At 52.5% G+C, this 16,004-nt stretch overlaps 2 protein-coding genes across 2 annotated transcripts; one reads left to right on the top strand and one right to left on the bottom strand.

Moving 5' to 3' along the window:
• Window positions 1-347: 347 nt before the first annotated feature.
• Window positions 348-4,695, bottom strand: Mpst (mercaptopyruvate sulfurtransferase). Its single transcript, XM_051159913.1, has 2 exons — window positions 3,961-4,695; window positions 348-956 (listed from the first exon to the last, which is right to left on the bottom strand). The coding sequence occupies exons 1-2, from the start codon at window positions 4,646-4,648 to the stop codon at window positions 658-660; spliced, it is 987 nt and encodes a 328-aa protein (XP_051015870.1). The 5' UTR covers window positions 4,649-4,695; the 3' UTR covers window positions 348-657.
• Window positions 4,696-9,133: 4,438 nt separating this feature from the next.
• On the top strand, window positions 9,134-15,510 carry Tst (thiosulfate sulfurtransferase). The gene is made up of 2 exons (XM_051159912.1): window positions 9,134-9,875; window positions 15,048-15,510. The coding sequence occupies exons 1-2, from the start codon at window positions 9,281-9,283 to the stop codon at window positions 15,344-15,346; spliced, it is 894 nt and encodes a 297-aa protein (XP_051015869.1). The 5' UTR covers window positions 9,134-9,280; the 3' UTR covers window positions 15,347-15,510.
• The last annotated feature ends 494 nt before the right edge of the window (window positions 15,511-16,004 follow it).

Here is a 16,004-nt window from a genome sequence, read left to right as displayed (position 1 = left end):
AGAGACCCTGCCTCAAAAACCAAGGTAGATGGTGTTTGAGGAATGATAGCAAATGTCCTCTGCTCTGATCTCAAGTGCACGCGCATGCACACACACACACACACACACACACACACACACACACACACACACACACACGCGTGCGCGTGCACACGCAAATAAAATGAAGAACCTAAGAGGGAGGCTCCAGGATTATAGGTAAATGATAGTTTGTCATAGCATCTGGGAACAAGGTCTCAGAGACTCCAATGTTTCTCCGAGGCTGGGAGGCTTCCCAAAGCAATGCCTGCTGGGTGTGCAAGAATCCATGGTTCCTCAGGAAACAGGCGTTCTCACAACCACAAAGGTTTTGTGCTTGGTGTTTTATTTCCCAACAGTGAAACAAGCTAGGTGGGCCCCAGCTTAGCACCATGCAGGCTGTTCTGCTGTCTGGCCTCCCTGCTTCCCCTGGGTACCCTCTTACTTCCTGCTACCTTCTTTACTCCATCCACTGGGTACCAGGAGTCATTGGATCTCCTGGTCTCTGGGATGTCACCCCAAATACCACCTGAGTTGTCTGCAGAAGGACAGACAACTTGGCAAAGCAGAGTCAGAGTGGCCAGGCTGGCACTATGGTGGTCAGGTGTTACCCTGAGCTGTACTGTGTCCTGCCTGGCCTCACTGGGTCTTCCCTCGGCCCTCAGAGATAATATGCTCAGGCTGGGCACGCATGTACCACTCTACCCAGGAGCCATCATAGACAGGTACGTCAGGTTTGCCACAGAGGAAGGCACCCAGGGCCACATGGCAGGCTGTGACACCAGAGCCGCATGTGGCTACTAAGGGCTTGGACAGGTCCACCTTCTTCTCCTGGAACAGGCGTTGGATCTCCTCTGGGGTCTTCTCCAGACCCTCCTTGGTCAGGAATTCAGTGAATGGGATGTTTATGGAGCCAGGAATATGTCCAGGTTCAATGCCTACACAGGAGGAACACACGGAACAACAGTATGAGTAACGTCTAGCGTTGCTGGTACTTGTGCCAAATATGTCTCCTATGTCTCATCTTATCTCCAGCCGCCAGTTGCTAGGTACCCCAACTACACAGATGGCCAGCCTAAGGCCAATTAACACCCAAAGTCACTGCATCCAGCTAATTGCTGGCTAGAGTGTGAACCCAAGACTCTTCCAGAGCCACACAGGACCCGGGGCTTCCTGACTGGGAACCTTGGGGGCAGCAGAGCAATGCACATGAGCTCTGTTCAGTTAGAACTTGGGACACTTGGAGGCCTAGAGATGGTGTACAGGGCTGACAGGCAATAACCAGATAATTGCTAATGTGACAAAAATGCCCTAGGGCTATAGCAAAAAAAAAAAAAAAAAAAAAAAAAAAAAAAAATAGCAATAGTAATCAAAACAGCTGGCAAGGCTGACCACTTGCTTTGTGCAGGATAGTACCTAGACACCCCTTAGCAGCATTTTCTTCTTTAGTACTGCCCAAATCCTATGGGAAAGAAATGACTGTCACCCCCACTCCAGGAGACTGAGGCACAAAGACTAGCAGCTCTAGCCAGCAGCAGGTGGGAAGAGGCCGCTTGGAGCTGGCCTCAGTGCCTAGGGAGGGTGGGGCCTTCTCCCAGGATGAGCAGAAGCCAGCCAGTCAAGGGTCCTGACAGTGGGACTGAGAGCATGGCACACAGGAAGAACAAATGGTCCCTGGAATTATGCACAAAAACATTGTGGCCACCAAGGCTCAGACAATAGGGAGTTGGAGGTGTAGGAACGCCTCAGTGTGTCTGGAAGAGCTTGGGCTCCATCCGGTCATAAAAATCAGACTTTATTCTTAAAAGAATTCAGTCTTGATGCTTGGGGCTGTGGCTCAGCTAGACCAGCGCATGCCTAGCATGCATAAAGCCTTGGCTTTCACCCTTGGCGCCTCAAAAACATACAAACAAAGCCATTCTGGTGATGCCTGAATGGAATCCCAGCACTTGGGAAGAAGAGACAGGGCTCTGAACTGAAGCCCGTAATAGCAGAGAGGGCATGAGAGAACTTCCAGGGCCATGGCTGGCTCCTGCATCCTAGCAGGTTGGAGACACATGGTGGGGGGTGGGGCGGGGATTGCTGGTTGCTCACTGTGGGTAAGTGTGCAGGTGGTCTGAATCCAGAGGGGATCCTTTATGAGACTTCAGGCAAGGCAGCCATTCCAGGGCTATTTTCCTCCCCTGTATAATGGCAGCACAGGCATTGCTCCATATTTTCTTTTTCTTTCTTTCTTTTTGTTTTTGTTGTTGTTGTTTTTCAAGACAGGGTTTTTCTGTGTAGCCTTGGCTTCCTGGACTCGCTTTGTAGACCAGGCTGGCCTCGAATTCACAGTGATCCACCTGCCTCTGCCTCCCGATTGCTGGGATTAAAGGCGTGTGCCACCACTGCCCGGCATCGCTTCATATTTTTAAGAGAATTGATGCCCGGACCCCACAATCACATGAAATGGTGTCTATCATGTAATCTACATGCAGTCTTCCTAACATTAAAACATCTCCAGATTTTCTCTTCTTTCTTTCTTTCCCCTTTGAGTTTTGAGACAGGATCTCACTCTAGTTCAGGCTGAGCTGGAAATCACTATGTAGCCCAGGCTTGGCCTCAAACTCACGATCCACCTACCTCAGCCTCCAAATGCTGGGATTACTGCTGTGAGCCTCTGCACCCACCCTTAGATTTCCTTCAATACCTATTACAGTTGTAAATGTTAAGCAAAAGAAACTTATTCTAAGTCCTCCCGTTTCGTTTTCAGACTCCATTTAACCACAGGGAGGTACTACAGTCAAGGTCCCAGGCCCTAGGGGGCATTGGGCACTTCCCAATAGCTGAACAGCTTCTGCTGTAAGGGGACAGTTGTATGAGTTTAGGCTTCTCAGGGACAACCTGTAAGGAGATGGTTGTCTGAGTCCAGCCATTTCAAGGACAACTTCCCTGTCTTGCTGGCTGGTTCAAACTAAATTCATCTTCTCAGACTCAGGAACCTACTCCTGACTGATGGAAAACGCCCTTGCCCCGCCCCTTACGTCGAAATATGATTGGACAATGCTACAGCCCACCCTGCTCCCTCCCTTTTATGGTTTAATCCTTTAAATGTGCTGTACAACATCCCTTCAGGGTCGCAGTTCACCTCCTGACTCTGTTCTTCCACACTGATGGATCAGTATAGGCTTGATTACGATAAGTTTTTGTCACCTGCACTGACCTAGTGTTTGAGTTATGTTGGATTTAAGTGAACCCCACAACAGCAAATGCTGTGAAGTTACATCGTTCAGGAATAATGACATGGTAATAAAGAGCACACCCTCAGTACCTGCCCACCCCCAGCCCACCCCCAATAAAAAGCTTTCTGGGGCTGTTTAAACACCGGATGCGATATTTGCAGGCACTAAAGGCTGCTTCTACCTATCTCCTGAGAGGTTTGAAGGGTCACAGCAGCATGGCTATAGCCCTGTCTGCTTTGTGGGCCCCTTCTCACATCACACAGGGCTTTGCCTGGGGAGAGCAGCCGGCTTGGCCCTCACCTGGGGCACCAACCACTCAGTTTGGGCCACCCACCCTACTCCCCTTTTGGAATCTCTTATGATTGAATACTCTGGCCACAGGTGCAGACATCCAGGACACCATCTACTCAGGCGGCCAGACGTTATCAGGACCAAGTTTGGGTCTTTCCTAAACCATGTAGAGACTGACTTTTGCTATTTTGTGGTGGCCGCAACACAAGCATAGTTATTGGGCTATTGTGCTCTGGATTCTCAAAGTATTTAGGCGACCTCAGGCCAAAGTAAGGTAGTGTGACCTCCACTCTAAGAAGAAAGCAAGAGGCTTAAAGTGAGGCGCTCAGCAAACAAGCCTTCTCCTTTGCTCTGTATGCATGAAAGGCCAGCACAAGGCTAGCCAGTGCCCAGAGCTTACACCAGCCTGTCCCCACACCCAGTGTGTTACCATCTCGGGGTTCTGGGTCGGTGCCTCGGAACCGGCCAGCTGCGCGGGCGTCCACCACTTGGAAGCGCCGGGCCTCCAGGTTGTCCAGGATTTCCTCGTGGGTCTTGATGAAAGAGGGATCAAGCTTCGCGCTGAATTCGGCGGGCTCCGTGTGGCTCTTGCCAGAGCTGATTGGCAGGTTCTGGCTCAGCCAGTGGCGGAGGCCGCCATCCAGCAGCGACACGGAGCGGTGGCCGAAGGCGCGGAACATCCACCAGACCCGCGGGGCGGAATAGAGGCCCTGGTCGCTGCCGTCGTAGATCACGACGTGCGTGGCGGCGCCCACGCCCAAGTTGCCCGCGTAGTCTGAGAAGTCCGCGGCGCTAGGCAGCATGTGGTCGTAGGGCGAAGTGTGGTCGCTGCAACGATCAATGTCAAAGAAGGCGGCGCCCGGGATGTGGCGCTCCTCGAACTCGCGTCGCGCGTCGCGGCCCAGCTTGGGCAGGTACCAGGAGGCGTCCAGTAACTTTAGCGGCTGCGAGGTTCGCGGGGACTGCAGAGCCTCCGCCACCCACTGCGCAGACACAAGGGCTCGGAAAAGCTGCGGAGCAGCCATGGCTTCGGGGATGCGGGGATCGTGGGCCTGCAAGACAGGGAAGATATCAGAATCTAGAGAGCAGCCTGTCTTCGGGGACTGTGACTGGGGCATATGTGTTAATTGGCGGAGGTGGAGCCTACGCAGCCGACAGAGCAGAGTCCAGGAATGCAGACAGAGCCTGCGGTGAAGTGACTCTCTGCTTTTATCACCCAGGGATTACCCCGGCCAGCACTTGAATAATACACAGCTTCAATTGAGGTTATGACCATGGGCGCCAGGCGAGAGTGGTACGCGACCCTCACTCTCTCTTCCTTGCCCAGCAAGGTTGGGTAGGGCAAGCTCAATTGCCCTTTCAGTAAAGCAAACAAGGCCAAAGTTTCAACCCTTTCTAAGATGCAGCCCAGCTTCACAGCCAATCAAATTCACTCATTCATTTGAGCCGGTCTAGGTATCCAATGGGAGCAACAATCAGTATTCACCCTTCTCCCAGTGCTGTTTAACCCTAGTATATTACAACACTTGACAGGGCAGCCTCTCCCCAGCCTCCTGAAGGAATAGGCTTTAAGAGGTTTGGTACTGTCACCTTTTCCTGAAAGCCACGGAGGCTCCTAGATAGGCTTTGAGTCACCTGGCGTGGAAGCGGTACCTCCTCAGGAGGAGCAGTCTGTACTCAGGAGACTGAGGTAGGAGAGCCAGTGTTCAGGGCCATAGTCTATACAGGAAGTTCCCGACTAGTCTGAGTTGCTCAGCAAGACCATCTCACCAAAAACAAAAACAAACACAAACAAACAAAAAACCCAAACAACAACAACAACAACAATCAAACAAAACAAAACAAAAACCAGAATAAATAAATAAACAACAGAAGCCAGGGCACTAAATAGGGATGGGCTGGAATCACTCACTGCCCTAGGCCTTGGGGTGGGGATGTGGGCTTGTGAAGTGGGGTGTGGGGCAGAACTGATAGGCTCAAGCAATCAACCGTGCAAGTGAGAAATTCTGGAGTTTAGTGTGAGCACCCAGGTCTCTACCTCAGCCTGGATGGGAGGGAGAAGGTGGAAGGACTTCCTGAAGGAAGCAGAAGCACACTGTGACTTAGGGAAAGAATAAGAGAATGTAGCCAGGTTTGGTGGCGCATGCCTTTAATCTCAGTACTTGGGAGGCAGAGGCAGATGGATGGCTGTGAGTTTGAGGCCAGCCTGGTCTACAAAAGTGAGTCTAGGACAGCTAAGGCTACACAGAGAAACCCTGTCTCAAACAACAACAACAGCAAGGCAGTGCTGGTGCACACCTTTAATTCCAGCACTAGGGAGGCAGAGGCCTCCAGTTCAAGGCCAACCTGGTCTACAGAGCAAGTTCCAGAAGAGCCAGGGCTGTACACAGAAACCCTGTCTCGAAAAACAACAACAACAAAAACCTCAACCAACCAACCAAACCAAACCAAAACATTAAAAAAAAAGTTGGCTAGCCATGGACTCTGGCTAAGGACTGACCCCAGCGTTTCTGATGCAACTAGATGTGACAGAGGGGGTGCACAGAGGGCAAGGAGGCCAAGGCTGGTGGGACAACCCTCTCATAAAGCTCCTTTACCTCCATAATTCTTGGGAATTTTGCCCTCCCAGCTCTGGTTTCAAAGTCAGAGAGTACAAATACCCTGGCACAGGCTGTTTGTGTGTGTGTGATGGTCTGTGTGTGTGTGTAATGGTCCGTGTGTGTGTGTGTGTGTGTGTGTGTGTGTGTGATGGTCTGTGTGTGTGTGTAATGGTCTGTGTGTGTGTGTAATGGTCCGTGTGTGTGTGTGTGTGTGTGTGTGTAATGGTCTGTGTGTGTGTGTGTGTGTGTGTGTGATGGTCCGTGTGTGTGTGTGATGGTCTGTGTGTGTGTGTGTGATGGTCCGTGTGTGTGTGATGGGGTATGCGTGTGTGTGTGTGAAGGACAGAGGACAGCCTCAGATGTCAGATGGGACCTCAGGCATTAGCCATTTTATTTTGCTTCATTTCATTTTTGAGAGAGGGGTCTTTTTGTGGCCTGGGACTCACCTCAGCTGCCTGGACACTCAGCCCCAGGCACCTACCTGTCTCTCCTTTCCTAGTGCTGGGATTGTAGGCATGCAACATGCCTTGCATTGCTTATGTAGGCTCTGGCGATCCAACTCAGGGCCTGTGCTCTCAAGGCAAGCACTTAATTGGCTGAGCTATCTTCCCAGCAAACACCCCACATGCCCCCTCATGTTACTCTGTATTTCGGAACTTGAAATCATCCCCTCCCCCACCACCTCAGCTTCCAGAGTAGAGGGGGAGTCACAAGCAAATACCACTATGTCAGACTCCAAAACACCTCTTGATGAGATTTTTAAAAATGAATACAGAAGGGCCACCATTTACCCTATATACAGCTTTTTTTTTTTTTTTTGAATGATCATTTAGGGTAGTTGAATGTAAACCCGTTATTTCTTCCTTTACTCTCTTAAGTAGCTCTTGAATCTACAGCTGCAGACAATCTTATCTCAGACTTCCGGGGGGTGGGACTTCAGAGGTCTGAGATCACCTGACCCCGCTCCCTGTTTGATTGACAGATCACAAAAGACGCTGGGCAGCCTAGAGGCTAGGCTTTGGGTATGGGGGGGGGGGGGGGGGGGGGGCAGAAAACAGACATTAGATTCCTTTGTGCTTGCAGGATTCCAGGGGACAGTGGCTCACTGGAGGACAGTCAGGACACAAAGGGCGGCTCCATGCCACCCTAGGGCTAGTATGAATACATATGCACACCACCTTTGCAGGGGGGCTCAGGTGCTCCAGAATATTTCTCCACCTGAAGCCTCTTGGCACCTTCTTTTCCCTCACTGTCAAAGCTCAAGGCTGAGTACACTTGGAAAATGCTAAGCAGTGTTTGAATTTTTGCAACACTCGGTGACAATAGTTCAGGGCAGGATTGGTGTTCAAAAAAGGGGGGGGGGAGGAGTCCAAGAGAAAAGGATTCCAGGGCAACAATATAGCCTAGAGAGGTGGTGTAGAGCCAGTTTGCAAGAGCCATGCTCCGTCTCCAGATATTTTGCCAACTGGCATTTATATAAATTTACAGTGAAGTGGTCAAGATTGAAGCTCAAGGAAATCAGTTTAAAAAAAAATTTTTTTTAAGCATATGGCTTCAAGGACGGGCAGGTAAACCAAGGCAGCTCCCACCGCTTTGGGCTTCAGGTCAGAATAAGTGCCTACTCCACCCCACCCCGCACCCTGACGCCTGGGTCCACCCGTTTTTCCTGTTGAGAGAAGTTTCAGCTCTATCACGCGGAGTCGTCAGGGCACTCGGCAAGGCCGCGGCACGGCAGGCGAGCCGGATAAACGTTAGTTTCTTAGTTTCGTTTCATTCCACTACGTTCTGCTACTTTCTCCTTTGGGGGAACGCTCGGTCTTGTCACCACAGCCCTTCTGAACGGCTTTGTTGGTTCTCTCGGGCCCTCCTACTTTCTCAGGAGGCACCAGGTCATTCGAAACCCCAGGCAGCCACTGCTACCCACTAGACTCTTACCCTACCCCAACCCTACAGGCGGTCAGAAGGAGCTGTGGACAGTCCCCCGTAATGCAAATTAGGGACACCCAGAAAACTCCTCTCTCACAGTCTGCACCCCCTCCTCCACTCCCCTCGTGGTACCATGCTATGCACCCCCGAAACGCTCCTTCCCTCACAGAAAAGCAAATAGGACGCGATGGGCAGCAGATATCAGGGTTCCGTGCTCCCTGCTTCCCAGCTTCGCCATGTCACCCCCTCCCCGCGCCCTCAGAGGTCCCCTTCCGCCACCAACCTGCGGCCAGCCAAAGGGTGGAGACTTGGGCACAGCCCACTGCCTTAACCACTCCGAGCCGCTGCTGGTTGCACTTTCCATTCTCCGGGCTGCGGGGGACGAACGCACCATGCGGCCGGGTTGCGTGCTGTCCCTGAGCCCCCGAGCCCCCGAGCCCTCAATAGCCCCCTTTGGGTGTGAAAAGTGTTATACTAGGAGGGCAAACAGGCTTTACGCGCGAAGGCTAGGAGCTGCTCTGAGTCCCTGTTGTCTGAGAGGGAGGTCCCATCCCCCTATGGGAGGCCGCACAATGGAGAGGGCCATTTGGGAACACTCCCGGCTCCCGGTTTGAACCCGCCAGCTTCTCCGGAGCGCTAGGGCTAGTGCCAGCTCTGCTACCGGGCGGAGCTAATGCCAGGGGCCGCCCGGGATGGGGCCGCTGCCTGGGTCCTGGTGGAAAAAGCAGGCCAGGGTGCTTGGAGCCCCTTCACCGGACTTGGGCATTCTAAAAGTCAGAGTACCCAGGCTGCAGAAAACGGAAACAGAAGGGCTGGCGAGTGGTCAGTGCGCCCGGAGAGGGGACTCGAAGCCCAAGGACCGTCTTCTCCACCTAGCACCTGTGTTCTCATTCTTGCTTACAGGGTCCTGAGCTAGTCCCTCCCAGCTGCTGCTGCTATAGGAGTGCTCCAACGCTCTTGGCCACGCCCACCTGTCCTCCTAGGGACTAGACAGGGAGGGCGCTAGAGCAGTGGGAGGGACTAACAGGCTTTCCCTAGGGAAATATGCAAACTTATCCCACTGTCGCCTTAGTCACACTCTGGGTGTAGTTACCATTGAACGCTGGGAAAGTGTAGTGGGGACAACAGCCCCGCCTCCCGGGCTCCTCCTACCGCACTCAGTGCTCTCAGGCCTGTCCCTCTCCTGGTTCCCACCCGTGCCAGGTGACACGCAGAGCTGACACTATGGTTCATCAGGTGCTCTACCGGGCGCTGGTCTCCACCAAGTGGCTGGCGGAATCCATACGGTCCGGCAGCCTGGGACCCAGCCTTCGGGTGCTGGACGCGTCATGGTACTCACCGGGGACCCGCCAGGCACGCAAAGAGTACCAGGAACGCCACGTGCCTGGCTCGTCTTTCTTTGATATAGAGGAATGCCGGGACACAGCTTCGCCTTATGAGATGATGCTGCCCAGTGAGGCCCACTTTGGGGACTACGTGGGCAGCCTGGGCATAAGCAACGACACACACGTGGTGGTGTACGACGGAGACGACCTGGGCTGCTTCTACGCGCCCAGAGTGTGGTGGATGTTTCGTGTGTTTGGCCACCGCACAGTGTCAGTGCTCAATGGTGGCTTCCGGAACTGGCTGAAGGAGGGCCACCCGGTGACATCTGAGCCCTCGCGGCCAGAGCCAGCCGTTTTCAAAGCTACACTGAACCGCTCCCTGCTCAAGACCTATGAGCAGGTCCTGGAGAACCTCCAGTCTAAAAGGTTCCAGCTGGTAGACTCTCGGGCCCAAGGACGGTACCTGGGCACACAACCGGAGCCCGATGCAGTAGGTAGGTGCCGCTGTGGTCCCTGGGGAGGATTGTCCAGCAAGAAAGATGGAGAATCAGAGCACCTGGGACCCTCAGTCCCTCCAAGTAGACTTGTCTTTCCATCTGTAAAATGGGAGGGGAACAGTTAACCTTGAAGGCTTTTGCATCGCTGAGACACGAGGGCTCTGCGCCCATAGCCCTGTGCTAACAAGCTGCCTGTATTAGTAGGGGTGACTGTCCATGGTCCATGTCCAGGCACCAGCTCTCCCACTTGCACTAGGGTGTACCAAAGGATGTTCTACCCACAAGTAGTCATTTACGTGATTGTTCAGAGACTCAGACCCTCTAGACCCGAGAAACCCTTTCAAACACCAACAGGACCCTTCCAGGGGCTCTTCTGGGACCCTGCATAGTGTTTGTGAAAGGCAGCTCAGACAGCCTCGGCCTGTTAGTGGAGCTGTTACAGTGGCTGCCAGCTTGTCCCAGGGATATGGATGCAAGGAAACACTTAACTTAGACGGAGTGCTGTTACTTGGTCAGTTAAGTGGTAGAGCTTGGATTTGAACTCAGTACTATTTGGTTTTAAACCAGGCTTCTAAACTCAGATGTAAGCCCATTTGCCCTTCCCACCACTACTTCCTAGGGTTCAGGAGACCCCAAGTCTTGCTTTTCTTCAGCATGGGAGTGGTGGCCTGCTTCCCAAGGCTCCTTTTATCAGTAAGTGTCCTTGCCCTGTATGACTTAACACTTGGATACTATTTTGCCTAACATGTTGCAAAGTGCCTCTTCCTTTCTACCAGCTAATGTCCGAAACACTGTTTTTACAGTCTTAATACTAAACTGTCTCCCCACTGGACAGAGTGGGGCTGAGGCACACAGGCAGGAGCAGGTCAAGGCCACACATCTAGTTGGTAGAGCTTGGCATCTCTCCACTCCCGTTCTCTCCAAGCCTTTGATTTGTCCCGCCTGCTGTGCCCTGGGAAGGTCAGGAGAGAAAGATGTATGCTCATTAGGCACTTTGCAGAGACTCCGGACAAGGAACGCCTGCAGCCCCTCCTGGTCTTGGCCCAAAGCCCTTTTTCTTCTTGGAACTTATGCTGGGGGAAGGGAGAGTGAAGCTGGCCGTTGAACTTTCACCAGCAGGCTGGAAAGCAAACTGAGAAATGAGTGATATGGGGCCCAAACATAGTGTTCCCACCGTTTTATAGATGAGGAAAAGAGGCTTGGAGAGAGGGGACACAGCCTGCCTGAGTTCTAAAGTCCCTCTCCTCTTATGACTCTTCCTATCTCTTCTGATTGCCCTGGAGTGCCAGGGAGCCTGGGTTCTCTTTCTAGTTTGGCCACTCCTATGTGGAGGGCACTGAGCCCAACTGCTTGTTTCCTAGCTATAAACAAGCAGAGGTCCTCAGCCCTGCCACATGTACATGGCTTCCGTTCCGTGCAGCAAGCCAGCAAAGGGGCTCTTTGGAGGGGAAGACACTGAGCAAAGTCCAGGGCCATCTACACAGGCAGGGGATGGGCCACCTGCCCCGTTCTGTACGACGATTTGCTGGACACAAATGCACACTGCCAAGGTCATGGCCTGCTGTGTGGGGTGGGTTCAGGGAGGTTCCTGTGGGTTCAGCGGTCCAGATATAAAGCACAGGGGGGTGGGGAGGCCTTGGCTCCGAGTGTTCCTGAAGGGCATGAGTATGGCGTGCGCGCGCATGCGCGCGCGCGCGCGCACACACACACACACACACACACACACACACACACACACACACACACCACACCACCAAAAATACAGGACCCCATGGCTACTTCTTGCCCTCTGGGGACAATCACCTCCCCCTCAGGACTTCACATACCTTCCAGAGTTCTGCCTGAGTGAGAGTGCAGAATAAAGGAATATTCAGGTGCAGCTGTGTATCCACTGGGAGGAACACTGCAAAGAAGGGCAGAGGTAACCTGTCAGGTCCAAGGCTAGATACCCAGAGTAAGTAGGAAGAATCAGAGAAGAGAAGGACCTTAGAACAGAGGGTCTCTGGAGGCTTTGTTAGTAACAGGCTGTCCCCCCTCTCCAAGCCTCAGTGTTCCTCATCCATATAATGGGAATGCTGTATTTGGGCCTGGTAGCACTCATTTCTCAGTTGTTCAGCCTGTGTACCTGGGAACCTGTTCTTTCACCTGGGGCGGGGTGGAGAGTGGGTGAGGATGAGGAAGGAGGGGGATGGTATTGGTTCATACCTAGCACTTTGATTTGCAGGCTCCTGGATGCAGTCAATTTCTGGAATCCTCAGTGGCCTCTCAGAGGCACTGGCCCTATTCCACTTGGTTGCAGGCACCAAAGTGGGGCTTGCCTAAGGCTGCTGCAGAGGATGGGGCGAGCCAGATCAAATGTGAGGACTGGGGCAGGAAAGGTCACCACCACTCTACACTGTTGCTATGTGGGAGCAAGGAGACCCTCTACCTGTGGCCCTGGCTCTTGGGCCACAGCCAGGGCACCTACATGAGTTTCCTTGTCTTTGGGAAGAATGCCAGAAGTACAGACAGGTTTTCTTGGCCTCCAAGAGCCTTGTCCATCCATGGCCTGAGGGATCTTAGCATGCCTACTGACTCGAATCTCCTTAGCCAAACCTGGAACATAAATTCCTAGACTTCTAGACAGTTGAGGAACACAGGAAGTCATTTCAATAATCCTCCTGCCTCAGCCTTCTTTTCCAGGGGAGCTCAGAGTGACTAACAAACATAGGCTTTGGAGTCTGGCTTGATTTTACATGTCTCCTCTCTCTATCCGTGTGTGTGTGTGTGAAGTTATTGTGTCTTCTCTAAGCCTGGGATCCTCATTAGAACTGGAAGGAAAGTCTCTTCAGTTTTGTGAGGAATGAAGAGATATAGTTCTCTGGGAGAACCCACTTTTGAGGTACTGGCTGCGGAGAAGAGGAGTGTGGTAGGAGGCCTGTCTCTAGCTGCAAGCCTGTCCTCTGTCCTCCAGTTGGTAGTGTTCCAGAGTTCTCTGGCCGGGGCCCATGGGTTTGCTGGCTGTCCCTTTGCACAAAGGCTGCAATTTTTGTTCCTTTAAAGGCCCCAGGTAGAGGCCGGAGAAATGACTTAGTGAGTCAAGCTCTTGCCTTGTGAGCATGAGGACAAGTCACATCTCCAAATGCAACTTAGTGACTTTTGTTTGTGACCTTAGCACTGGGGAGGCAGAGACAGGCAGATCTCTGGGGCTCACAGCAAGTTCCAGGGGGATGGGCGAATGAGGAACTGAGGTGGCCCTCTGATCTCCATGTGTATGTTTACAGGGGTGCACTTCTCAACCACCGCCCTGACGAAAAACCTAGATGGGCCTTGAGCCTTCCTGGCAGAGTGGCTGCTGCTGGCCAGGCTGGTGCTGAGGCTTCCCAGCATCCCAGCTTTATCCTTACTTAGACAAGGCCCCCTTTATAGACTCAAGACAAGAATCAAGTTGGTGTGTTGAAGATAAGAAAACAGCACAGCTGGGCGTGGTGGCACATGCCTTTAATCCCAGTACTCAGGAGGCAGAGGCAGGCAGATCCCAGTGATTTTGAGGCCAGCCTAGTCTACTAAGGGAGTCCAGGACAGCCAAGGCTACACAAAGAAACCTTGCCAAAAAAAAAGAAAAGAAAAGAAAAGAAAAGAGCACAGAGGCTTGGTGCAAATGATCCTGCCCTCCCAGTGCCAGCAGGAAACTGCTGTAACCTGACAGTTGATGTCCTCAGGCCAGCTGCTGCTCCCCACTGACAGGGTTACACATAGCTGGCTTCAGGTTCAGCAAGAAGACCTTTCTAGGTGTCACTGTTGCAAGCAGGGACATGTGTTCTGTCAGAGGACTGCTTGTGCTGGTGTGTCTAGAATCTTCTTTGGGGTGAGGGGTTTACCACATTGCTGCATTGACTGACTGTGTACCCACTGTGCTCCTGTGCACACTAGGGTCTTATACCTAGAGGAGGGGAGACTGAGGCCCAGAACAGAGACCCTTCCTGTCTGTCTGATGCTGTTCACAGTGTTGGGCTGTCTCTCAATCGAAGCCCTTTCCTCTCCTTTCTGCCACGCCCACCATGCTATTTCTATCTTGCCCCACAGTTCACGTTTAATGGGTTGGTGGGGATTGGAGGAGCCTGAAGAGATGGAGGCAGTTCTGGCATGGGTGTCACTCTCAGTGTTGCCTGTGGAGGGGTGCAGGGCACACAAGGAAGAGAGAAGTGGCTAAGCATAAGACATGGGTCCTTCGGGTACCACCAGCCAGCTGTGGCTCATCTTCGTGGCCCTCCCCTTTATTGGTTTGATGTTTTTCAAACAAGGCCAGACTGACCTGTAACTCACTATATAGACCAGGCTGACCTCAAACCACAGATTCTCCTGTCACAGCCCCCAGCTGAGTTACCATGGATACCACCCATTGCTGGCTTTCCCAAAAACCTCACTGAGTATGCTCTAGAAAGGACCTTGGCCTGCCTCACCCCTGCCCTGCTCCCATTGAAGCTGAAGAGGGAGCATTGGGAGCCACAGCATGGGGACAGGCATCATCAGGGTTCAGTATCGTCTATGTCATTTGTCCTCATCCAGGAACATTTACTCCCCATAGGGAAATTGAGGTGCAAAGAGGTGACTTACTGAACATCACCAGTGTAGTAAGTGGCAGAGGTGGGAATTTGAACATGTGTCTGAAACCAGGTCTCCTCTTCACAACTACATGCCTCACAGGAACACCAAAGCCTGGGCGTGGTCCTGGGCTTGCCTGTCCTTCCTTGTGCTTTTAGCTGAGCCATTTCTTGTCAGCACACCTCAGTGTTTTCGCCTGTAAAATACATTCACAGGAGGGTTTGCTTACTGACTCACAACGCTAGCCAGCATCGGTGCTCTTGCAAACAGCTGCTCAGGAGGACCCACATAGTTTCTCTCTGCCTTGCCCTTGGCAGCCAGCACACACAGCCATCTACTATCCCTGGTGATGCATGCAGATGTCCTTTCCAGCAGAAGTGACTTGGGACATCCTTCCATGAAAACAGGCATTGGGGCTGGGACTGCAGGCCTGAGGCTTATAGCTTGAGTGTTGATGATAAGCAGAGATTGCAAGAAATTGAGTTCCCAAGAGAGAAAAAACCTGATTGTTATTGGTAGTGGCCCTAGGCTCTCCAGTCCCCACTTCCATGCTTGCCCTAACCCATGTCCTCTGTTGCCACCCAGGACTGGACTCGGGCCACATCCGTGGCTCAGTCAACATGCCCTTCATGAACTTCTTGACAGAAGACGGCTTTGAGAAGAGCCCAGAGGAGCTGCAAGCCATGTTCCGGGACAAGAAGGTGGACCTCTCACAGCCCCTCATTGCTACGTGCCGCAAGGGGGTCACTGCCTGCCATGTTGCCCTGGCTGCCTACCTTTGTGGCAAGCCCGACGTGGCTGTTTACGATGGCTCCTGGTCGGAGTGGTTCCGCAGGGCACCCCCGGAAACACGTGTGTCCCAGGGGAAGAGCGGGAAGGCCTGAGTGTGCACAGCCTCCCCTTCTGCCCACCAAATACAGCCTTCAGTGAGGCTGGGTGTGACCTGCCATTGGTTCACACCTCTTAGACAACGGAGAGTGACAGTATTTTAGAATTGCTCTGAGTGCCTCTCTCCCTCCATACTGAAATAAAGTGCCTTTTCTCAGTAGTGTGTCTGCCCCTTGCCCTGAGTTCCACACTGGACCCCGACCTTCATCAAACTTCAGCTATTAAGGCCACGCAGAGGACACCATTACCGTACTTGGTCCTAGCCGAGGTAGCTGGCTGGCCTCTCTTGGGTCATGTGGCACACTTTTCCTAAGATTTGCCACACATGTCTACTCACCCCGGAATGGGAACGCATGAAAGACCAAAGCAACAATGGCACCAATATCCAATTTGGTGAACCAAGAAATTTTTATTGGGGTTACTCTCGGGAACATGGGTGAGGCATCACTTAGAAGGCATAAATCAGAAACAGCTGCATCATCAAAGCAAACATGCACCCCAAACATGGGTGACAATTCACAGGAGCTATGCCTGGAGCTCTGAACAGCTTGTAGACAGCTCCACAGGCTTTAAAACAAACAAACAAACAAACAAACAAACAAAAAAAACCTCTACTGGTTCAAGTGCTCTCCTCCAGTAGTTTTGGCTCCTTGC

This window comes from Acomys russatus, chromosome 17, assembly GCF_903995435.1.
Source record: "Acomys russatus chromosome 17, mAcoRus1.1, whole genome shotgun sequence".
In the NCBI taxonomy this organism is placed as follows: domain Eukaryota; kingdom Metazoa; phylum Chordata; class Mammalia; order Rodentia; family Muridae; genus Acomys; species Acomys russatus.
This window is presented reverse-complemented; position numbering and strand designations above follow the sequence as displayed.